Genomic DNA, 25,170 nt, shown 5'->3' on the forward strand with positions numbered 1-25,170 from the left:
GGCCAAGGGGTTGTGTGGTCACACACAACCCATTGTTTGTAACCAGACCGAGTGAGGTCAAAGCCCTCTTTACAACATCCCACTAGGACTGTGGGAAGGCAAGCATCCATATTTTCAGAGCCCAAGGTCAAAAGTATTGAAATACTAAGGCGGCGGTGAGTCATGAAGCTTAAAGTATGCTAGGTGGGGTAAGTGAAACCAGGGTGGAGCTGAGAGCCCGAGGAATGCTTTGAATCAGAGAAACCTGTCAATCAAGTCCCAGAATGTAGGTCCAGGGGAGATCTGCATCTCAATAGACATATAGACGTGCACATGGAAGAAAACATTGACTCCTTAACACACACCATTTGGCCTAGATGTTAAAGTGCTTGTCTTCCAGTCCTGGGTAGCGGTGTTATGTGGGAAAGACAAACGTTTCACTGGACCCGTTAATCAATACATGCGGACCGAGTTTTCTCAAATTTCTGCACCAAACCTTGCATTCTGTATCTTTAGAATTTAGGTTGGGGGATCTCCGATAGATAAATCGACATGTACATGGAAGAATGCATTGACTCTTTAACACCTGGAGTCTTGTTGAATGCAATATCTCGTTTCAAAACTTCTAATCATCTTCAGTAAGATTAATATCGGATATATTACAATTTTTGGTTTCAACAGGCGCAGACCAAAATGCCTCTGGATAAAGATGAACATACCTACAACCCATCAGAGCCATGAAATGTGCGATACATCAGGGCGGAAGCCATCGTTGTTTATAATATGCCGTCACTGCCATGCGACCCCGCATGTGGCGGTAAGGGGTGTCCTCAGGAGTGACAGAGAAGGAGTCAGCTCCGCCTCCTTTTATGAAATATATGCAACAAAAAAAAACAATGAGTGAAGGTGGAAGGGAGGAGGGAGCGTGTCCTCTGAATCCTGCAGAACAGGTTATGGCATGCAGGTGAGGTGGTGGTAACACTCCTTTCTGTGCCATACCACGGTGAGGCGTGGTGCATAATTGTCTCATAACAGTGTCTGATGACCCATGCACACAGAGATATGGCAGCGCAGGAATGCTGCTGCTGGTGTGTGCGTGGTTTGGGTTTTTGTGTTTGTGTGTGTGTGTTGCTAAGCATGCGTTTTTTAGATTGCTCTGTCAGTTACTTTTTCTGCCCGTCATTGATTGTGTTCCTGGAGATAATGGGGTACGGTGTGTGTGTGTGTGTGGGGGGGGGAAGTCAATAAAGTATTCCACTTACACTAAACTATAATAATACTATAATGCATCTTTATATTCAAAATGTACACTGGAACTCAATGCAACCAATGCAAGTGTGTATTTCCTTCTCTTGCGTGACAGTAGAAGGATTCTTTCTACTGTCCTCACTAGCTGCCAGGGGTGGAGTGACTTTAGCTTGGAAACAGAACGTCCCTGTTCTTGAACAAACACAGGAATTAAAATATCTGAAAAGTTTTCTGAGTCAGTCACTTCGTGCTTAGTTGCATCTATGTCGACGGAGCCATGTGTGATTGTGATAGGGACAGAAACTATGAAACTGAAACTATGTATGATACGTGCAAACATAATGTGTTAGCCCATGGCTCATTTCTGTTTACACAGAGTAGACTATGTATTTGTGTGAGCCCATATGGGTGAGTGTGTTCACGTGGGTGTGTGTTCACGTGGGTGTGTATGTGTGTGTGTGTGCGTGCATGTGGCATGTGGCCCAAGTTTGTGACTGGGCCAAGACATCCCTGTTCTAGACACACCCTTTATCTGGTCACAGTGATCAAGTCAACCTCTTCAACCCAGAACCACCTAGGGTGTGGCAAGAACGCCTTCAAAGACCTTGTGAGTGGTCTGCAAAGCCCTCCCTCCTTCCCAAAAGATAACATTTCAATGACTATATTAATGGATCCCTGATACAGAACACTAGATAGGAAGTTGAAATTCATGTGTGTGTGTGTGTGTGTGTGTGTGTGTGTGTGTGTGTGTGTGTGTGTGTGTGTGTGTGTGTGTGTGTGCAAATGTGTATGTGTGAGTGTAACAGAGTTGACATGGGTCCTGGTAAACCATTTCGCCTAGCGGTTAAATTGTCTTCAAACCCCGGGTAGCAGTGTGGGAGAGCCAACTGTTTCACTTGTACCGTGAATCAATGCATGCAGACCCAGGTTTCTCAAATTTCTGCACCAAACCTTGCAGTTTGTATCCTTCAATTTTGTAAACAAAAACAAAAACTCAATAGTCAAGAGTACGATTAGCGTATGTCAAAAACATATTAGAAGAGCCAATCCTAAGATGGAGACGAATGTGTGCAACCCCATTTATTTTCCCAACAGTTAATTTCACTTTGGCAACATGGTGCCAAAGTGAAGGTCTATTTCTTTATTATTTCTTGCCCTGCTGTTTAGATGTCAAACGTCAGAAGGATTCCAGTATTATCCCTCTCCCCTGCTTTTCATTTGAACTTGAGTCTCATTGTTCATAATATACAAATATAAAAGTTGTCAGTAAGCGATTTTTGGATGCAACATTCTTTGTATCTTTCATGGCTAAGGGGCACAAAAGTGTGTGTGTTTTTTTATTGAGTGTGAGCTTGTCTGTGTGTGTGTACGTGTGCGTGTCTCACATGTGTGTATCTCACATGTGTGTGTGTGTGTGTGAAATAATTGTGTAAAGTAGTAAGTAAAGTATATAGTACTCAGTATGGTCTTCATCTGTATGGAAGAACCTGTGGTAACCATCCCATATTAAATGCCACTGGACAGGGCCGTCAGGTATCAGGGCAGCATGACAGGCACACCTCAGGGCTCCACCTCTGCAGGGAATGCATGGCTGTAGCGTTGACAATAGAGGATACCAACTCCTTCAACTGCATTCTGTAAGGGGAGTAGACACCCGTGACCGACACAAAGCTGTCACTCCATAGTCACACACACACACATACACAAGTACATGCACACGCACACACGTACAGACGCACGCACCCACACAGACACATGCACGTACACACCCACACACACACACACACACACACACACACACACACACAACCACATAATGTAAAATAAATGATTGTTCCCAGATGATCTGTAAAGTTTTGTATGTAATTGCCTCTGTGCTTTTAAAGTAATGATAGAAGATAGTCAGAACCTGATGGCATTCAGTGCTGGCTGAATCTTAGTGATCATCATCAGAATGTGGTTGTGCCAGTCGAAGCCATTGAGGCATTCCATTCAAGGGACACAAGGTCTCGCAGGCCCACACCCTATGAGTGCGTTTTCCTGTTTGTTTACTGTATACTTTACCTATATTGTATGCTCCAGTTGAGCTCCCCAACTACTACTACTGTACTCAAGCTTATAAGTTTATATACGTATAATAAAAAGGTAAAGTTTTTAAAAGCCCAAAAAAGGCCCAAATAGAACCCAACTTAGTAAGTGGTGAACTGATCTTCTGGTATCTTTGAAGGTGGGCTTGGTGTGGGGTTAATGATTGAGGCTCTATTGACGACAGCACTATCAACAGGGGAAGCCAGGGCTGATGGGGTGAAGGGTCGTGACGACGCACTACAATGCTGCACAATGTTGTACATGCAACACCCTGCCTTCCTGTCTCTCTTCTACTCTCACATAGCCTCACCTGGTAGAAAAGGAACACGTCTCTCCTCAAATAACACAGGTGTCTTTATTAACCCTTTCATTTTTTATTAGTTTTTCCCGAGGTGCAGATGTTATTCAATGTTTGGCAAGTCACTAGTTGTTTTATTTCAAAAAAAATAATGAACCATTATGTTACCGGGTGTATCGTCCGAGAGTAGCCGTCAAATGGTCATCCAGCCAGCTGATTAAAAACTGTAACTTAACTTGTAATGATAAGCATTTTGGAATACTTTTGAAGTCTTGACTGAGGGCATACATGTTTTTTGTTAGTAATTATTAAGCCTACAGTTTTTCTTAATATTTCATTGGAGTTGATCTCTTTTATTTTAAATGTTTTTATTTAATTAAATTTTATGAATTATACATTTCATGTTCATGAATTCTATTTTGTAGATGTACGGTTATGTATAATAAATGATTTATTCATCTAATTTGTTCTGTGTGAAGATTGAAAGGAATTGGTGACAGCGCTGGAGAATAATCTCGAGAGTTGAAACATGTCGCCTGGTGTTCTTTTATCCTAAGGGAGCAAGAATCCCACCACTCTACATCTCACTGCACCGGCTGACACATCCAAGTTCAGTTCCTTGTCGTTAAAGCCCAGGGTGTCGTCTCCATGTCTGCACGCATAGGGTCTATCCTACTCCATGGGGTGGGGTTCGCTTTCCTCAGAGAACACACCCACCTCTTCTGATACCATCCTGGTGCGATCCGTGCACCTTGGAGTGCTTAGTGTCTTTGTGTCCTACAGGTTAAGATACGGGGAGGTCAAATTCGTTCCGGGGACATTTGTGACAGACATACTCAAGATTTCTGACATACTCAAGATTTCTGATCCCTGTTTCATTCATCACAATGAAGCTTGAGCTGCATATTAGGAAATACTCGGTCACTATCGTTCCAAGTTTTTATCCTAATGCCAGAATTAAAGAATGGAATTCGTGTGGAAGTGTTGTGTTACTACAATGTTATGTATTTCATACGTTTTCTGGTCAAACATTGACACACACACACACACACACACACACACACACACACACACACACACACACACACACACACACACACACACACACACACACACACACACACAGAAGAATAATCTTAAACAGACATGTCTGACAGGCTCCACCAGTGTCCCTGGACAGACCCAACTCTCCATGTCACTGAGGGTGTGTTCGTTTTATTGTAGGCTACGTTTCCTTAATGTTCAATTACCTACACGCTGTCACATCGGGCTCAGCGTTTCACAGACCCAAACATAGTATACATACAATGCATACTAAAAAATGTTTCAAGCTTGTGTACAGATTGCGTTTAAATGTAAGAATTCTTTATTTACACAAAAGGCTCCTATACCTTTCTGTAAAAACAGGGAAACCAAAGAGCTGGAGCCGATCCAGCTGGAAACTGTACATTTTCCTGCTGCATTACAACCTTACCTCACTGTTTTAATCTCTTATTTTCACAAAAGCCTTGGGGACGGGCGTTGCCAATTAGAATTCCTTATAAACACTATGGTAGTTGCATCATAGCTGCTGTTAGTATGAGAGCAGAGAACAAATACAATGAAGATTGTATTTTTCCCTATCAAATCAAGCATTAATAAATAAATAAATAAACTGTTGCCTGATCGACTTAAGAAAAAGGGAGGTGTGTATGACAGGGAAAAGAGGCTATGCCGTCAGACACACCCACACGTCGTCGACTGGTGACAGGTGAGGCCACAGACCGGTACTTGGTCCCACCTCCACTTGAAGAGCAGGTAACAAAGTTAATAAAGCAGGTGTAAACGTCACCGCAGTAGGGTGTTCTGCCGGATCTCACTCGCAAAGTATCGTTGGGTTGACAGGAGGGAGGTAGGCTGCTGTCGCTTACTTAGTCAGTTCGTTTGGTGTCTTTTTGGAGCATATGCGTGAGGAGGACAACCTATACGGACGTACAACAGCAAGAAGTCACACGAAGCTCGACCGTTCTGACGGGATTGTCCTGCCCTCTCGAAGCCATCGATAGGTGAACTCGGAAGGAACGAGCTGTCACGATGTTCAAAAGTCGAAAGTCGAAAACCAGCGTTGTGATCACGCAGCCGAACCAGACGTGAGTTTTCATTTTTAAAGTTTTTCTACATGTTTTTAGAAATTATATAAAACGTGCGATTGTTGACACGTACGGTAATCAATGACTTTGCATGTAAAAGTGTACGATGTTGCGCCGTGTTGCGCTATATAGGCCACTGTACGTTAGTGCACGAATTTACTGAAATGACTGCATGTAAAAGCGAATGCAAAGCCAATTCTTCAAGTGAACCAGTGGGTGCGGTCTTATGTTTTGTATTGAAGGAGTGTAGTGGTAACTGGTTTGATAAGTTTCGCAAGGAATTGACATAGTTGACTGCAACCTCTCCCACGGCCCAACCCCAACCAACTTTTGAGCTTTACTTTGTTTTATTTTAAGTGCAAAGACTGTATTCTTTGTCAAGTAGAACAATATTTTGAGAAGGTAGGTGGTCTATGTGTGTACATGGAGATCCACTGTCATTCATTCCTTCTCTTGGAGGATTAAACTCTACTCGATAAGGGTATTCAGATAAGTAGACGCCTTTATCTAAAGCTGAAGGCCTTTTGTCAAACTCGAGTAAACTTTAGTCATTTAGCAACAATGATTCCTTAGATTGGAGACTTGTTGTCATATCAGGAAAAAGCAGTAGAGCATGAGAGATGTAGAAACTAAAAAGCTTGTTTGGAGTGTAATCTAATGGTTTCCGGTGGGTGTGAGCCACCTTTAGACTCATCAAGGCCATGGAATCTTAGTAATGCAGCTCCACCTTACAATCAACACATATGACTACCACCAGGTCGGCGGAACTTCAAAGTATAGAACTACTATTACTATTGGGATTCCAAAGATGTTGTTCAGCATTAGAGTTGACGTTGTATCGGAGTAGATCTCGGAGACCTGCGTTTGCCTCTCTTTGGCAGCACCTGTGAAAATATAAAGGGTGTCGCTGCGCGCACAAGCGGGTTGAAGAGCAGGTGTGTCGCTGCTGCTGCGCCTACTCTCCCCGGCAGAACAACCACTGCTGGCTGATGGAAAACACGTCATTTGAATGAATGACGCCACCGACACCCAGGAACATTCATAATACATTCATAATACATAATGCATGCTTTCATCAGTGAACCGTAGGCTCAATCCCCATTGTGTAACCTCATTCGTTACCTCATTAGATGTGGTTTGGGGTTGATGCTATGTGTCTGTGGTTCAAGATCAAAGAAAGTGCTGCATTGAAATAGATTTGCTCCAGGATTATAGTTGATGTTGTATTGTCTGTGGTTAAGGATTAAACGTAGAGTTGCATTAAAACAGATTTGGTTCAGGATTAAACCTGGTGTTGCATTTAAACTAGGGGATTTAGAAATCTCTGAAGATGAAACAGAATCCTTTTGGGAGTCCAACACCTTTCTGCCTCAAACTTCTACCTACTTCTCTTCAATTTATTCTAACACGTAGTTCTGATCGCTCAAAACATGTGGCTTGCATGAAACTGCTACTGTAACGTTCCACATCAACATGTATACGATGCACATCAAAAAGCACCTCAAAACTCAATAATACACTTGCCAATATTGTTCAAAGCAACAATCGCTCAACGAAATGTACGTTATTCTGACGCCGACGCTGTCTTCTTACGTGTCAGGCCTCTGATTCAGAGATACAGGCCAGTTATCTAGAACCAGCTGCTCAGTGCTGTATCTTTATTCATATTCTTATAACTGTATTCCTGTTATCTTGGTTTGATTCTACACTCCTACTCGGACCTGCAGCTCTCCCCATTTCATTTCCACGGCTGCTGCTGCTCTGACTCCTGGATTTCCCTCCGGGGATTACTAATGGTTTATCTTTATTGCTTCCGGAATTCTGGGATGCAATGTAAAAGCACACACGGAGGCAGCATTACCTGTTTTTGTTTATCCTAATTAATTGTCCATTTTCAAATATGCAGAGCGATAAAGAGAAATCAGACTAAACCCTCAAGCTATTAGAGTTTAACAACACCTTCAACCCATCTATTGTGCTTGTTTAAACTTGTTCCTGTAAAGAGCAAGTTTGGTCCATAAACCCACATCGGTGTGTGGGCTCAAACCAGAAAATGGCTCCCACTTCTCAACAATGTTGCACAACTTTGAACTGCAAAACAAACCTGGTTGCTTGCGAGTAAATTAGGCCAACATGTAGCTACTTATTTTGCATTTAGTTTTACATGCACAACATATTGCTAATGCTATAGCTGTTGAAGCTGTATGACGTATCCTCCATGCCGTAGGAGAGAAACAGAAACCTGTATGTCTCTTGCTTAGTCCTGCCCATATCTAAGCTGTAGGTGTAAGGCTCTATGGATGACTTTTTGAAACTAGTTATTCTGGCAGTTGCATTTGTAATGCGTTTGTATTTTCTTCAGTTCTATAACAAAAGATAAAATGTAAAAAATCCAAAAGTTGTGCCAGGAGGGCTGATGGGTTAGATGAGCAGCAGGCTGTAAACAGGTTTCTGCCGGGGATGGTGTAAAAAATAAATATATATTTACTCACATTACCTTTGACTTACATAATGAACAATACTCAGCAGCACAGAAACACAGAGCAGATGTATAAAAACCCTGGAGCATCAAATACTTTGCTTGAATTATTGTTGTTGTTCTTTGAGCCAATGCTTGGTTTCAATTAGTAAGCATTCCGATTATTTCAACTGTGGAGCTCACTCACATTCTTGTTAGAGTTCAGATTTTTGCACTTTTCAATATTTATGGGTAAAGAAACGACCACAAAACCTTCAGTTATGTGGTCTTCAATCAACTTTATTCTAACAATTTTTAATCAACCATCCTTATTTCTTTCTATAATTTCCCTACAGGACGGCTCCGTCTACAGAGCTGGCAGCTCTGATAGAGAAGCTCCAGAAGAATGCTGATAAAGTGGAGAAGAACATCTATGAGACGGAGCAGAACCTCAATAAGGTACACACCAATAATACCTCTCACATAACGGTTGAACCTACATTAAAGATGATGAGAGCCTTCGTATGTGTATTCTTTCTTCATTTAATAAAATGCAAGTTTTAGGTTCAGTCAAACATGATTCTTCCTCCTCATCGTCAAACCCCTTATCCGGGGGGGGGGATTCAACTCTGATGGGGGGATCCCGAGGCATTCCAGGCCAGTGTTGAGAAATCACCTCTCCACCAAGTTCTGGGTCTCCCCTCATCGGTCTCCTCCCCTTGGTCATGCCAGGACCCACTCCCTAGGGGGACGCCCCTCGTCGGACCCCCTAGGGGGACGCCCGGCGGGCTGAGCCCCCTCGTCGGACCCCCTAGGGGGACGCCCGGCGGGCTGAGCCCCCTCGTCGGACCCCCTAGGGGGACGCCCGGCGGGCTGAGCCCCCTCGTCGGACCCCCTAGGGGGACGCCCGGCGGGCTGAGCCCCCTAGGGGGGCGCCCGGCGGGCTGAGCCCCCTCGTCGGACCCCCTAGGGGGGCGCCCGGCGGGCTGAGCCCCCTCGTCGGACCCCCTAGGGGGACGCCCGGCGGGCTGAGCCCCCTCGTCGGACCCCCTAGGGGGACGCCCGGCGGGCTGAGCCCCCTCGTCGGACCCCCTAGGGGGACGCCCGGCGGGCTGAGCCCCCTCGTCGGACCCCCTAGGGGGACGCCCGGCGGGCTGAGCCCCCTCGTCGGACCCCCTAGGGGGTCGCCCGGCGGGCTGAGCCCCCTCGTCGGACTCCTTTCTAAGCAGAGGAGCATGATTCAACCTAACGGGTTTGTTTAAATAGTGTTGTTCTCCTCTTCTTCTCCCCGACAGGATGTGAGTAAGATAAATGAGGGAAAGCAGCCTCTTTATCAAGATGATACCAACAAGCGGATCCTGAACTCCCTGGAGCTGCTCAACGGCCTGGATGACGATGCCGTCAACACCAAACGCCTCCAGCATCCACAGGCGGAGATGATCGACAAGGAGTAAGTTCAAACTGAACGTAGGACGGCTAGCAGGGATGAAAGGTATTCCCAGGACACACGCACCACCCATTACAGCGGCCCCCTTTGCTGCGGAATAGCTCCCAGACGCAGCTATTCCACCGACAGGGGAATAGCTGTTCCTCAGCACTGGGTTTATCTTTACTCCCAAAGACACACAAACACACAGACACTGGTTTAAGAGAAGATTCTGTTTATGTGTGCTTTTGCGCCCCCTTCAGGTGAACTGGTGCCTACCACTTAACTGACCACTTATTGTACTTATTGTCCAATCAAACCAAACTCAGCTCATCCTCCAACGCAGCACCATTTGTCCTCCAAACGTTGCCTTTCTTTAAAATGTCCTTCATAAACACAGTCCGGGATCGTGCAACTCACTGATTTTCTACCTCAACCATCAACCGCACCCTGAATCACAACGTGAGGTTGATAGTCTGCAGAGGGATATAACAACAGTTATTTCATTGTGTGTGAGACGGGTGTGCCACGTTATTCCCACAGTGGGATCGTGACCCCAACCTACACCCTACGCCTTATGATACGGGTGTGCCACGTTATCCCCACTTCGGGATTGTGACCCCAACCTACACCCTACGCCTTAGCCGGCCTACAATGTCAGTTTGCAGGAATGCAACTACTAGTGAAGATATTTTTTAACAAGGAGCATATTTTTTCCCCCTGCAATATGCAACAACTACTAACCCGCCGTTCCCTTACGCCTAAGGCAATAAGACACGATGCGACGCTTGCATGCACGGTCTAGAAGGGGGATTACAATTGCATTAGGTATCCAAAGTTGGTTCACATGGTTCATATATGTATTGTCCAATAGGCTTACTGCAAAATAGCTCTATGTACTTTTAATTCATGTGAAGGGGCCCTTAGGTGATGTGACACTTGGTATTCGATTTTTGTATCATAGATGCCCTCTCTAGTACTAATAATCTATGTTGTGATGCATGTCTGATATCAGTGATAGTACTCCTCATCCCTAGCCTTTTCTACTGAATGAACTTTCTAAAGTATTTGTACGCCTACGTCTGTCCCAGTATGAAACAGCTGCGTGAGAGGGTGATGAAGCTCAAAGAGGACCATGACCACATCTACCATCTGACTCGCTCGGACGCCAGGCCAAGCATCAACTGGGGGAAGATCATTGATGAGAAAACGGTATTCACACAAGCTAATTACTTTGGAGACAATCAAAGGTCTTTTCTTGGAAAACTTGAATCCCACTAGACTGAACCGGGAGTGCTTCATCCGAACAAGAGCAAACGTATATCCTGGTTTCTGCCTGTAGGACAACCTGGCCAACAAAGGATTTGGCCAGGACCTGCCGACGGTGGAGAATGAGGTGGAGGATCACAACATCCTTCACAGCGAGGTGGAGGCCTTGGCACCACACATCTCTGACAACGAGGACAAGGTCAGGATTCCACAAGCTCACGATGAATGATGTGATGGACTGCACACACACAATGTCAAAAAGACAAACAAACGTATGTCTTTTTTCATACTTGTGCTCTTCTTTCTAGGAATACGTCAGTGGACTGCAGACTAAATACAACAAGCTCCTGGTAATTATAGCATTCATCACATGCAGGGCGCAGGTTGCGGGGGGAAATGGGACGGGGGGGGTGCAACATGGCATGTAACAACTACACAGTAGGCATAGAAAAAGACATGGCAATAAACTACCACATAGTAGGCATGCAAAAGGAGATGGCAAGCAACAACTACATAGTAGGCATGCAAAGGAACATGGAAAGCAACAACTGAAATATGTGATATGTGATAAACAGCAAGAATAGCAAAAATACACATAGCATTAAAACAATACTGTGCACTGTACTGTAACTCAAACAAATGAGAAGTACTCACCATACACATAGTTTTGTGGTCGTCACTATGTAACAATGCAATAATGAAAAGGAAAAAAACCTGAATCATTGGTTCAATTTTTTTCCAATATGAATCATGCTGGGTCAAGAACATTCCTTCAATAATTATATATAAACGTGATACGTCTGCAGGATTGCAGGCCAGGCTTGAGGCCCTAGAGGTGTGAGGCCCTCTGCGGTCACACACGTCGCACGGCCCATATGACGGTTCTGATTACATGTACAAGTTGCACGTTAGCCCCAAAGCTATCGTCACCCTTCCCAGCACTCATCAAACCGGCCTGTCGTCCTCTTCTGGATGTTTTTCTCTATTTGTCACATCGCTCAGGGGCCTCTGTACAGACAATTATTTGCACGCTTGTACAACATTGTGTAAACATTGACAATTACGAGCACACTCACAATATCTCTGTTTACTCGCTAACAAAGCTTTAGTTGAATTCTGACGAAAGAAGGCGCGGCTGATGATGTGTTGTGTCTCTTGACGGTATAGTCCAACTCCAGCGCTCGCCAGCGCCACCTGCTGAGCCTGCGGGACTACATGCAGCGCTGCACCAACGAGCTGTACTGGATGGACCAGCAGGCTGAGGAGCGGGTCAACTACGACTGGAGCGACTCCAACCTGGACTACCCCGCCCGCCAGAGGCAGTACGAGGTACAAACCATCAAACTATGACATCAAACTAACAACTATGCTCTTACTACAACCGTGCTCTTACAACACAAGGGTTGGACAGGTTGGACGGGTATAACTGAAGGAATGGTACAAAGAGTACCATGCAAATAAAGAGCATATCTACGGAATAGGACATGTTAAAACAAAGATAATTGTATCACATCCGGCCCCATCAACCCACGTGTAGACTTTAGAAGGCATGCTCCACTTTCCCTATCAACTCACTGTTTGAAGTTACAGACTACGGTTTAAGAAAATGAGCATGTCAACCACACTTGGCCTTTTAAGGTGACTTGTTCGGTCAGATGCCCGAGATCAAAACCCAGGTATAATGTCCACACTTGAATTGGAACTCTGTAGCCAGATCTGTGTTCGGATTTCATGTTCCAACAAAATTCTTCCCGGTAGGATAACTGTGCTGAAATGGCACTTAGAAAAGCCCTTCTTGCTATTTAGGTTTGGTATTAAGCAGTGAAAGGCTTTTGCAATTGCGCAGCCATTCATTATTGTTGAGAGGTTGTAAAACAGACACACTCGTTAATGATGACTGGCTGGCCTGGGGAGATGGAGGTCCCCTCGTTTATATAGTTTGTTATTAAAGGGTTTTAATAATTAACGTATTTCAGCAGCTATTTCAATGTTCAACAATGCCAATAAATCCGTCCCCTTCGATAGTGCTTGTGTGAATAGCACTAGTCCTGCGCTTTTTTTAAAACAACACTAGAAATGAAAAGGAACAATGATCAGTTGGTAAAATCCGACAGCTCAGATAAGGCATGGGAAGATAAGCATTAGCCTATGAATTTCATTATTTTTTACTCCAAACATTCAAATATTCGTTAATACCGTAACGATTATCCGGAACTTGGCAATATGTATTCGTGCCAGCCCTCGTGGATAATCAACGAGCCAAATTAACAACAAACGTTTGGAGGAAAGGGGAGAGGAGTTGGAAACAGAAATCTAACATTATAATAACGTAAAGAATTGGCACACTAAAATCCGAACATTTCTGAACACTGTGTGCTGAACCAAGCACTTGCTCGTGTTGCTCTCGACATGCCACTGATGTGTCACAGAATGTGAAATGGCAGTTGAAAAAGCTATGCAACGCTTGGCTATGTGATACTTTCAGGATCAATGTAGCTCCAGGCTAATATTTTGCCCCTACCAATGCTGTAGCAACATGACCTGGAAGACCCGTTTTTATTCAGACCTGCTGATACCACAGCGACATCTCACACCTTTTAAGCCAATCTGATGAAAAGGAACACAGACAGCCAACTTCTCCTATCCACAAAAGTGTTGGGATTCTTCTGTAATGGATAATAACTTTGTGTGGCATCCTATAGCTGATATGTAAACTAAATATGTAAATTCCTATATATTTTCTTTTATTCCCTTCATATTAAAGCAATGCAAAAAAACGATATAAAATGCAAGTTTTGCTATATCAAGCTAGGCTAGTCTAAACATTGAAAACAAACAGCTCTGCTCCTCAGCTGCTTGTTCTCCCTGTTCTCTCTTCAAGGTTGTATCAGCGATCCTAGGCCGAAACATGATTATCACATTCATCTGATCTTTTCCACACAATCCGCTAGCTGGCCACCCCATAAGCAGGCCGTCAAAAAAACATGTCTCTTTAGGCAGCCTATGCCCCGAGATCGTACACACAAACCAAAATAAATAGTATTCCAACCAATCACCGACAGAGGGTGGTTGTTGTTGAGTTTTGCGCTGTGTTTATGATAGTTTTATACTGGATGCATTAACACGGTAGGGCGGGGCGAGCCTGCTCTGTTTGTTTGGGATCTTGCTTCAAATACCAACAGTGACGTCACCCAACATCGATGATACTACCTTTAAGCCCGTCCAAGCATGTTTTCTGATAGGCTACGAGGTAGAAAGTCATGTGTATTATTTTGATAATATCAACCAGGTACGTGCATATCAACCAGAATGGTTCGCTCAGCTGAAAAATCTTAGAATATTCGATTCAAGATTCTAGAATAGCATTTTAGCCTTCTTATTAGTGTCGACACTTTGTTTAAAAAACAAATCTTGTATTTTGAACTTTAAGATGATTTATTTCTATGAATACTATTCTATTTTACTATTCATACCAAAGAAAAATAAGGGAGGAAGTTGCATGCCTCATGTTTTGCTAGCTTCGGCTTCACAAGGCTAATTCCTCCCATGTTACAGAACTTCATCAGTAAGTGCCTCGAGTCCAAGGAGGCCACCATTACCAAGCTCAACGACGATGGGGAGAATCTGATGGCCTCCGGGCACCCTGGCAAGAATGTCATCGAGGTATAGTGTACTATTGTTTGATCTTATTGACTGTTTGATCTAGTGGCTACACACTGGGGCAGTGCTGTGTTCCAGCCCACGTTCAGTCCCCCACACGGCGTACAGCTGAAGCTATCTGTGGTGTTCCCTCAGGCCCACATGGAAGCAGTACATGCCGACTGGAAGGAGTACCTTAACCTTCTCATCTGTGAGGAAAACCACCTGAAACACATGGATGAGTACCACAAGGTATGTGAATACCTCAACCTAATGCCATGTTGTGGACACTCAACCAAGGAGGGGGTTATACAACATATATAACCCCATATTAGTATATTATTAGTGCATATAACATGCACTAATAGATTATTCTATTTTGAGATTCCTGGTTCTTGTTTATTTGTGCATGCATAAGGCAGTACAATACTTGAAGCCATTCATGTCAACTTTATTTTATGTTTATGTTATGAGGTAATACCAACATGTGTTTGGAAGGACCATAAAGGAGGAGCAGATGAGACAATGATTGATTCATTGAGAATACTTACATGAATAATTCCAGGATGGTATTGATGCAACGTTCTTTATATTTTGTGGAAACGGTAACATGGAATCTGTAGAATCAGAATCAGAATGCGTTACTTCAGGTACGTTTTCAGATCAAAGGAATTACGGTAATCATGGTAGGTTTGTGATTTAAAATAAAGAACATTTCCTCAGATTCAGTTATGGTCTGGGGGTTTGATAGTAGGTATTAGTATTAGTAGCAGTAGGTGTTGGTAGACATCAGCCTCCTGCCAGAGGGGAGTGGTAGTAGTAGTTAGTAGGTATTGTTGATCCAGTATCAACACTTATCTGTGTGTTTGCTTGTTGTTTATAGTATAACAAAGAGGCCCGCGACACTCAGGACCTGCTGAAAAGAATGGAGACCGAAATCAACCAGAAGTACAGCCCAGACTTCAAAGACATGTACCAGATGGACGGACTCATCCAGGAACTGGATGTGAGTGTACCGTTTGTGTCATGTCCAGAGGCTCTTCCACACATAGGCACCGCTAGTTATTTCCGTATTCACATGCAGCTACGTTCTAGAACCTTCCAGTCTCGCGCCCTTTCACACAGGGCATACCAATGCCGGAATAGATGGGCGAAGAGACAGTCCCACAGATAATACAACACGTATGGACTGCGGATGTCACGGACTGAAAAGAGATCCCTTATATCGGATACTGTCAATCTGACAACCGTCTGACCACACTGTCTGTTTTTGAGCCATTCTTGAAAAAAAAAGAGCTAGTTTGCAACAAAAACAAAAGAAGTTAAGATAAACATGGAGGATTCAAGAACATCATTAGCAGCTTCACATGCCTATCCCGGCAATGTTACTGCTTTCATCACAGTGTACCTGCAGTAATCAAGAGGTGCCACAAGGTCTTGAGCAGGAGAATGGTTGGGGCACTTTTCCCTGAATATAGACACTGTTCCCAATCACACATGACCCAATGAAGGAAGTGTTCCTCAACATTGCAGGGAAAGACTGCATGGGTCACACTCCTAGGTGATATTCATCACACAAAGCCGACGCCGTTGACTTTGGGATAATAGGTAGATATGATTTGTAAACACAGTTGTCCCCTGTTCTGTGTAGGATCAGGCCAAGGCCATGGACCACTTTGACGAGCGGGTGAAAACCCTCCAGAAGCACAGTCTGCAGGTGCTGCCCCTGAAGTACCGCCGGGACGCCCCCCAGAAACAACTCCCGGTCGAGGCCCTGTGCGAGTTCGACGCGGATGAGGTATGAAGTTGCAAAAGAGATGCAATAAAAAACCAAAAAAGTACAGTTGTAATCGTACTTTGTAAGATTAGAACATGATCAAGAGGAATACGCTTGTGAGTTAAATACCAAGCCTCAGCACGGGCCGATCTCACAGTTAAGAAGGTGTTGCACACAGGAGTTGTGAATAAACACATAAACCACTGATACAATTGAAACAATTGCCTGCGCTTGTGCACCAAAGTGTCACATAATGGTCACCGTGCGTGAACCGGAAATTGTGCTATCTCAGCCCTCAGCCATGACTCATCCAGACACAATACCTACACAGAGAGTAGGAATGGCTGTGTGGGGACTGGGGAAGCATTAGTTAGGGGCACGCAGGGGTCTGATGAACTGGTACAATTGTTCAATGCTATTATTCCTTCTATCAAGTGAAATGTGTTAAAATGGGGGTTTTAGTGCAACACACAATAGTATTTGTTTGAGTTATCTTTAGCCTTAGTGTTTCAAAAACGCACCTGCATGGGATTCAGAAGCTACCTAATAACAGCGGCGCTGTGAGGTTGTTTCTGCTCTCTGAGTGTGACCTTTTGTGGTCGGGTTCGACCTCCACAGGGCCAGATTGTGCGTGGGGAGCGGTACAACCTCCTCCGAAACAACGGGGCCAAGTGGGACGTGAAGGACGCCGCCGGGCACAAGATCACAGCCCCCGGGGTGTGCTTCATCATCCCCCCCACCGACCCCGAGGCCCTCACCATCTCCGACGGGTGGGTGGTGCATGCTGGGGCGTCTGACGCACACAGCAACCAGCTTCTTTACGTTGCTTAAATCCTATTGACGCTTATTTGTACGACTGAACTGAAATCTCATGGCACTGTGGGATAACATAAAACTGGAAAGTGGTGGACCATGGATGCTTATTCTCATGCAGGCTATCCGACTGCCCTGCATTCTGATCTATACACAGAGAGTGAATGAAGTTTAGATTATTTTATACTTTTGTATAATATTTAAAACAGTTTATTTCTTTGTCGTAGTTAAGGCGGCAGGCGTTGGTTGCTCAGGCGCCTAAGCTGTAAAGTGCTGTGGGAAACCCTGATGTTCATTTCAATCCCGTTCTGTGCTTTCAGCCTGAACAGCCAGCAGAACTCAATCAAGCAGAAGATGGCCACAAGCAGAGGAACTCTGAGCAAACGGCTGGACGAGTTGAAGCTGGAGAGTGGTAGTGGAACAGGTAGGATATGTGTGTGTGTGTCTGTGTGTTAAAAGATGGTCATTATAATTAATAGCAGTAGATCATTTGAATAGGATTGTAATACACTGCACCCTCTCACTTTACATGGACTCACTATGTCCCCATTGTGTGTGTGTGTGTGTGTGTGTGTGTGTGTGTGTGTGTGTGTGTGTGTGTGTGTGTGTGTGTGTGTGTGTGTGTGTGTGTGTGTGTGTGTGTGTGTGTGCACGTGCACAGACAAGCAGGAGCAGCAGTGCCGGCAGCTCATGGCCGGTCTTGATAAGGAGATCAGTGACCTGGACAAGCAGGAGAAGGCCATTTACACGCGCGTACGGCCCCCCCTGGAGCAGACCCGACCCCTCCAAGACAGCGCTGATCGCCTGCAGGACATGAAGGTATCCCTTAAAGATGGTCTTACATCTTTTATCACCATTACTTTTTTATTATGAGTTGAATGACCTGTCCAAGTCTAAATAAAGATATTCATTGTGTGTGTGTGTGTGTGTCTGTACATTGTTTTCCTAACAGGATATTGCTGCTGCTGTCAGTCTGATCGAACCGGAGAAGCGCTCCAAGGTGCAGCAGGCGGAGAGCTTTCTGGCCTCCAACCCTAAATGCAGCAGTGCCCCACAGCTCCACACCAAGGTCACAGACGCCAACAACAAGTACAACAAGGTCGAGCTGCTCCTGAAGTGCTCTGAGGAGAAGTACGCAACCAACCTGCAGGATAACTCACGCAGATAATGTTTTGAGTCGGTCGCTTCTAAAAGCTTTTAAAGGCAGTTTAAGGCCTTCCCTTTTAAATTAAGAAATTTATGGATATTTTTTTTTCGTCCAGATTGAAGAAATCAAACCAGCTGGAAAACTCTCTTCAGAACGGGAAGGCACTGCTGTCCACCTATGAGAACCAACTGGCCAGAGAAGCAGTGGCCCCATCTGACATCACCTCACTGGAGAAAACCCAGCGCGAACTTGCAGTAAGACAGTTCAAACTAAACCAATGGCCACTAAACCACAGAGTAGCACTGTAGAAGAGTAGCGATAGCGTTTCAGAAAGGATGGTATTTTTTGTAATTAGTGGTGGTGCGAACAGTTAAGGGAAATAGGTATAAAGGTTCCAGTGTTCCCCCTATTATATACTACTATTAAACATTTTGTCCACTAGAGGGCATCCTACATTAAACATTTATTTATTCAGAAGTAAATAATAGGCAAAACATTATATATTATGAACAGTTAATATAATAAGCTGCGTTGCCTGTGGTGATAGAGGTAGAGATGTTGATAACATTTTAGTGGATTGATTTCTGTTTTGCTTTCATTGACAGGATATTGGATCAGAACTCAGAGCCAAGAGGTCTGTGCTGGCTGAGACGGAGCTGAACCTCCGTGAGGCCAAAGGCAGCTGCAACACCATGGCCACCAAGCTGCAGGAGCATTGTCCAGACATCGAGAGGCAGGAAACGGAGGTCCAGAGGCTCAATAAGCGCTTTGACAACCTCCAGAGACAGACCGACACCAGGTCAGAAGACCATGCCTCATTCAAATCATTACAACATTTACATTAATCATAAAATTGCCAGTGATGACGATTTCCAAAATGTTTAACATTAGTACAGTATATATGCAATCTAAAGGTTTTTATCTGAATATTTGTTACAGGTCTCAAAGTTTGCAGAGAGCCAAGATGGCGTACAATAACTACCGCAACGACTACGACAACCTCAACATGTGGCTTTCGCGGGTTCCAAACTATGAGCCTCGCGAAACTGATGACGTGGGACAAGTGGAGACCAAGCTGAAAAACCAGAGGGTAGGAACATTGGCCCTTAGTAGTCACACATTTTTGCGTCGAGCGATGAACTTATTTCCATATTACATTTGTAATATGTAGGGGGGCCAGTCTCTGAAGTTGTTTTACACGTTTCTTTTCGTAGAATCTGCTCTCGGATATCGCAAGGAAGGAGTCTGACCTGAACAATGTCTCCAAGAATGCTCGTCTTTACCAGCACGCTGTCACAGTGAGTAAAAATAACACCGCAATGCAATTTACATAAGACACAATAGAAAGAAATTAAGCCAGGGTTGAAACCCTTCTTCCCTTCTCAGGACTATGAGAATGAAACTGAGAAGTTCAAGTCCATCCTTGACCTGGAGGACGGACTTGTCCCTCAAACATACAAGAGGAGCAGACTGGATTCACCAGCAAAAAGGGTCAAGAGTGAGGTGAGACATTACTTCAAGCTTTGATGACTTGTCATTTTGAGGCAGAGTATTTTTCATTGTAATATCTACAAAAAACTAAAAATTAAGAAATACAAGCAAGTTTAATCACACAGAATTAACAGATTTTGCATTGTTATTTACAGGAGTCTGCTATTGAAGCCAAGTTCACAGAGGTCAATGCTATAAATAAGCAAAGGCAAGTTAATCTGGAGTTCACCCAAAGCCTTCTCAACCAGGTACAGTGTGCTTTTGATATTTATTTTTTTTGAGAGAAATGAAAACGGATGGTTGAAGAAAATGGTTGAATTCAATGTTATTATTTCATAATGGACTGGACTCTTGTTTTTCTTTCTATTCAGCAACCTGATATCACCATGATTCAGAGAAAAAATGTCGAGTCGATTCAGTCTGCCCCACCAGGCGAAGAGTCTTGGAGAATCAGGAAACTCCTGAACGATGAGCTGCAGAGGAGGGAACAGCTGGAGAAAGAGATAGAGACCATCCAGACAGACATCTATGTCCTGGAGGGCCAGAAGCCTCAAGACACCATCGTCAAGAGGGAGCACATTAAGAAAGTTCCTGACCCCCAGTTGGATGAAGAGGTCCACAAGGTCCAGCACAGACTCTCAGAGGAGCGTCGGACAACGAGAGTTCTGGAGAATGATCTAGAGGTTTTTCAACTCAAGCTGCGGGGTCTTGAAACGGAGGTGAAGGAGGGGGCCCAGCAGTACACCGTTAAGGAAGTCCTGCGCATTGAACGAGATCGTGGCCAGGAAGAGGAGGTGCGCAAGCTGCGTGAGGAGATGGAGGAGCTCAGAAGGCAGAAGATGATAAAAGACAACGATCTTGTGGAAATCCAGAAGCGAGTAACAATCCTGGCAGAGGAGAAGGACAAGGAACAGGAGGTCATCACTGAGGAAGAAGTGATCAAGGTGCAAAATGACCCCCAATTGGAGAGTGAGTACCGCATCCTCCTTGACAGAAAACAAAAGGAAATCGATGGCAGGACACAACTGGAAGATGAGCTTCGATTCCTTCAGGAAAAGCTGAGAAGGCTGGAAAAGGAGAAGGCAATGGCGGAGGAGAAGATTTCCATTAAGGAAGTAGTAAAGGTGTCGAAAGATCCTGCCTTAGAGAGGGAGGTAGAGAACCTAAGGAGGCAGTATGACGATGAAAAGACAAGGCGAAGGTCTTCACTGCGAGAAAAGACCGACCTCCAGAGGAAAGTTACCAGCCTGGAGGAGGATAACTCCAAGGTTATCGTTCAGGAAAAAGTGCGTGAGATCATCCGCCCTGATCCCAAAGCTGAGAATGAGGTAGCCAGCCTTCGCCTCGACATGGTGGAGCAGCAGAGACGTTACAAAGATTCAGAAATCCATCTCCGATCTCTACAAGATGAGCTCACCATGCTTAGAAATAGAGGCCCTCAAGTTGAAGTCAAAGAGATCATTAAAGAAGTTATTAAGTACAAAACAGATCCACAGACAGAGCAAGAGTTGGAGAAACTCCGCAATGAAATTGTGGATAAAACACACCAAACTGAGAAGTCAGAGATGGAGATTCGGCAGCTTAATGAGGAGATTCAAAGGTGGAAAGATACCAAGCCCCAAGTGCAAACTAAAGAGGTGGTCAATGAAGTGCTGCAGTATAGAGAAGATCCTAAGACCAAGGAGGAGATTGAGACACTCAAGAGAAAACTTGCTGATGAACAGACGAAACGACTTGATCTTGAAAGAGAACGTTCTACTCAAGAGGACAAGATCCGTGTGAGGAAGATTGACCTGTCTCAGGTCAGAGAGAAGATTGTGCAGGAGGAAGTGGTCAAAATGGAAGAGGACCCTCTGCTGAAGGCAGAATGCAACACCTTTATGCAGAACATCAACACCGAACAACGGCAGAAGGAGACCCTTAGAGATGAGTTGTTGAAGCTACAAAGGCAAAAGGCTGACCTAGACCTTCAGCTGGAAGAGTTGGAGCGTGAGCGGAGATCACGTCGTGAGTATGAACTGGAGATTCAGCGGCTGAGAGTCAAACTCAGTGAGCTTGAGATCCGTGACAAGGAGAACCGCGAGAAGGTGACGGTAAAACAGAAGGTGGTTCTGCAAGCGGACCCCCAACAGGAGAAGGAGCACTCCATGCTTAGACTACAGGTGGAAGAAGAGAGGCACAAGCGCACTTTACTAGAAAAGGAGCTGAACATCCTCATCCAAAAGCAGCTCACCCTAGAGAAAATTGATGTGAAGGAAAGAGTTGTGCGCACTGAAAAAGTCCAAGTTGAGAAAGACCCGGAAGCTGAATATGAGATTGAGAACCTGAAGAGGGCCTTAGAGGACGAAAAACGAAGGAAGCGTGAATTGGATCTGGAGTTGGCCAGCATTAACTCCAAGCTCTCAGATATGGAGTTCTCTAACACCAAGTCCTCCAAGGACCTCGATTACATACGCAATGAGAGCGGCCTTCTGCAGCAGGAAAACCTCAGACTGCAGAATGAAATTCGCAAACTCCGCTCCGAAATCCAGATCACCAGCAAGGAGACCCGATTTATCACAGAGTCTGCTCCCACAGAGAACGGCAAAAACCTGGAACTGAGGGTGGATTCGCTACAAAGGGAGCTGACCGACCTCAGAACCGTCACAGGCCAAAAGGAGGACGAAATACAGAAGCTTCAGAAGAGTCTTTCTGCCGTGAGAGTCAAAAAGGAGCAGAGAGAGAGCCACCTGCGCAGGTCTATTGTCGTCATTGACCCGGAGTCTGGGAAAGAGATGCGCCCAGAGGAGGCCTACAGGCTGGGTCTCATTGACTGGAAGATGTTTGTCAACCTGCAAGGCCAGGAGTGCGACTGGGAGGAGATCTCAGTCAAGGGCCCTCAAGGAGACTCATCAGTTCTTCACGACAGGAAATCAGGGCAGAAGTTCTCAATTGATGATGCGCTGCGCATGGGGCACATCACAAACCGGCAACTTCAGCAGTACCTTGACAAAGAGATCACCATCCAAGAGTTCGGCATCATGGTGTCAGGCAATAACAAGTGATTGCGTATATCCGAAAGCAAATTTATTTTTGTATCCCACAAAATCTTAAAAAGCTGATTCAAAGATTTGTGTTCTTGCTAAATGTTGAAGTTATTTTTATTGTCATTATTACTTGATATATCTTGGTTTTCTGTATGCAATTTAATAAAAGTTTATTATTTTGTCATCATGGAATGAAATATGGGTTCAGATGGTTGTTTTCACAAGAAGCTAACGATAATTTATATGGGTAGGAAAAGGGATCCTGTTCCTTAGTGACTATATAGATGTCACTTTTGGCTTGACTTTGCTTTTTAAATATGTAACGTGGGTGTTTTTAAATGTTGTTTGTGCACTATATACCCAATAAAAACTAAAAGAAAACTGCGTTACTTTTCTGATGCCTTAAAGGTCCCATGACATGAAAATCTCAATTTATGAGGTTTTCTAACATGAATATGAGTTCCCCTAGCCTGCCTATGGTCCCCCAGTGGCTAAAACTTGCGTTTGGTGTAAAACGAGCACTAGCTGTTCTGCTCGCCTTTGAAAAAACGGAGGCTCAAGCGCGCTGATTTGGAAATCTGTGCTCATGACGTCATGAGGAATCTCAGCTCCTCCCCTTACTCTGCCTGGCCCGCCCAGAGACGTTGGCCCGCCAATGAGACTCGACCGTGCGAGCGCCACATGTGTGTGTGTGAATACACACACTGTAACGCAAGTGTTTCTTGTCGGTTCTTTGACGTGTCTTGTATTTCCACAACGAGACTGTCGTGGGGGTTATCTAAGCCATGGTTTCGAAGGAATTGGGGGAAAGGAACTTTGGTTTGACTCGCTGAAGTACATGAACTGCGACATGCCGCCGGTTGCCGCGAGGCACCATCGCCCGGCAGCGGGCAGCTGGCCGCAGGCAGCGCGCGGTTCAGTCGACTTCAGGTTGATGTGAAAGTGGAAGAACCAGAGACGTCGCAGAACCCGACAAAGTCGTTTGTGATTCATAATATCGTCTGGAGGCGCACACAATATGTTATATGATATAGATATCTATGTATTATATGATATTATTTAGATATAGAGCTCCAGGACTGTAACGGAAGTGTTGTACACTTCCTTGTTATTTGGATAACCGTTCTGCTGTTGGTGTGATGGCTCATAACACGTCGGACTCTCGTCTCTGGTATTTCTACAACGAGACTCGTATTGGGGGTTATCTCAGCCAAGGTTGAGAATGAATTGGGGGGAAGGAACTTTGGCTTTGACTCCCTCAAGAACATGAACCACGACAAGGAGGAGAAAGGGATCTTTGCCGGGCAGCGCTTATGCACCTCCGCCTCCGGCGGTGGTCCCTCAGCGGGGCTCAAGCGGGAGACATTCGCCGCCAACAATCCCTTTCTCCTCCATGTCGTGGTTCATGTTCTTGAGGGAGTCAAAGCCAAAGTTCCTTCCCCCCAATTCATTCTCAACCATGGCTCAGATAACCCCCACGACAGTCTCGTTGTGGAAATACAAGACACGTCAAAGAACCGACAAGAAACACTTGCGTTACAGTGTGTGTATTCACACACACACATGTGGCGCTCAGTGTGAGCGCCACGTTACAGTGTGTGTATTCACATTGATGTGGACGTTGAAGAACCAGGAACGTCGGAGAACCCAACGCGGTCGTTTGAGATTCATAATATCGGCTCACACAGCTTTTGGCCGTGATAATATATATTATATGATATAGATATGTGTAGGCTATATGATAATATTTAGATATAGAGCTCCAGGACTCCCGTGTGTTCTAGAATATTTACAGAACACGGCTAAAGGCTGTGTGCGGCTCGCCATTGCGATACATCCACTGTAAACAGAGCGCATGGTGGCTGCAAGCTGCTCAGGGCCACACCCCCACCCTCCTCCTTGACACGCCCACCGAAACAGCGCATTTGGGGGAAGCTCAATGTGCGACTGGCTCGGAGTGGCTGTAACTCTGCACCACGGCTGAATTTAGGGAACGTCTTTGGATACTGTGTTAGTTGCCCACTAATACCTATATTAAAGAATACATAAAATAGAAACCATGTTATAACGCAACATAAATGGACCCATATTGGCAAAATGTTAAACAACATAATTATCAACATTTTACAAACGTTTAAGTCCGATTTTCTATCTTGATTCTCTCTTTCCAATCGCAACTCCACGTCAGAAGAACAAACTTCCGGGAACATAGAGGACACATCATTTATAATGTGTTTTGTGTTGATATTTCAATCCATGACGTCACAGCATCACTTACAGTAATTGCCCTTAAGCGTAATGCTCCACTTTGCCAGCAGGTGGCACAAAGACAAACAAAACAGCATCTACTAAACCTGTGTGTGTGTTTGTGTTAGCGTGTGT

General features: G+C 44.7%; 2 protein-coding genes across 2 annotated transcripts in view; one reads left to right on the forward strand and one right to left on the reverse strand.

Moving 5' to 3' along the window:
* si:dkeyp-72e1.9 (syntaxin-binding protein 4) overlaps nt 1-25,170 on the reverse strand; it is a 71,439-nt gene that overhangs the window by 42,474 nt on the left and 3,795 nt on the right. The window lies entirely within an intron of this gene.
* Nucleotides 5,376-23,172, forward strand: ppl (periplakin). Its single transcript, XM_060046009.1, has 22 exons — nt 5,376-5,742; nt 8,557-8,659; nt 9,496-9,650; nt 10,718-10,838; nt 10,969-11,094; nt 11,204-11,245; nt 12,063-12,224; nt 14,451-14,558; nt 14,691-14,786; nt 15,418-15,540; nt 16,186-16,332; nt 16,930-17,081; nt 17,445-17,548; nt 17,786-17,943; nt 18,077-18,255; nt 18,387-18,525; nt 18,877-19,070; nt 19,211-19,361; nt 19,486-19,569; nt 19,658-19,774; nt 19,918-20,010; nt 20,134-23,172. The coding sequence occupies exons 1-22, from the start codon at nt 5,687-5,689 to the stop codon at nt 22,804-22,806; spliced, it is 5,283 nt and encodes a 1,760-aa protein (XP_059901992.1). The 5' UTR covers nt 5,376-5,686; the 3' UTR covers nt 22,807-23,172.

Source organism: Gadus macrocephalus, chromosome 2, assembly GCF_031168955.1.
Source record: "Gadus macrocephalus chromosome 2, ASM3116895v1".
Lineage (NCBI taxonomy): Eukaryota > Metazoa > Chordata > Actinopteri > Gadiformes > Gadidae > Gadus > Gadus macrocephalus.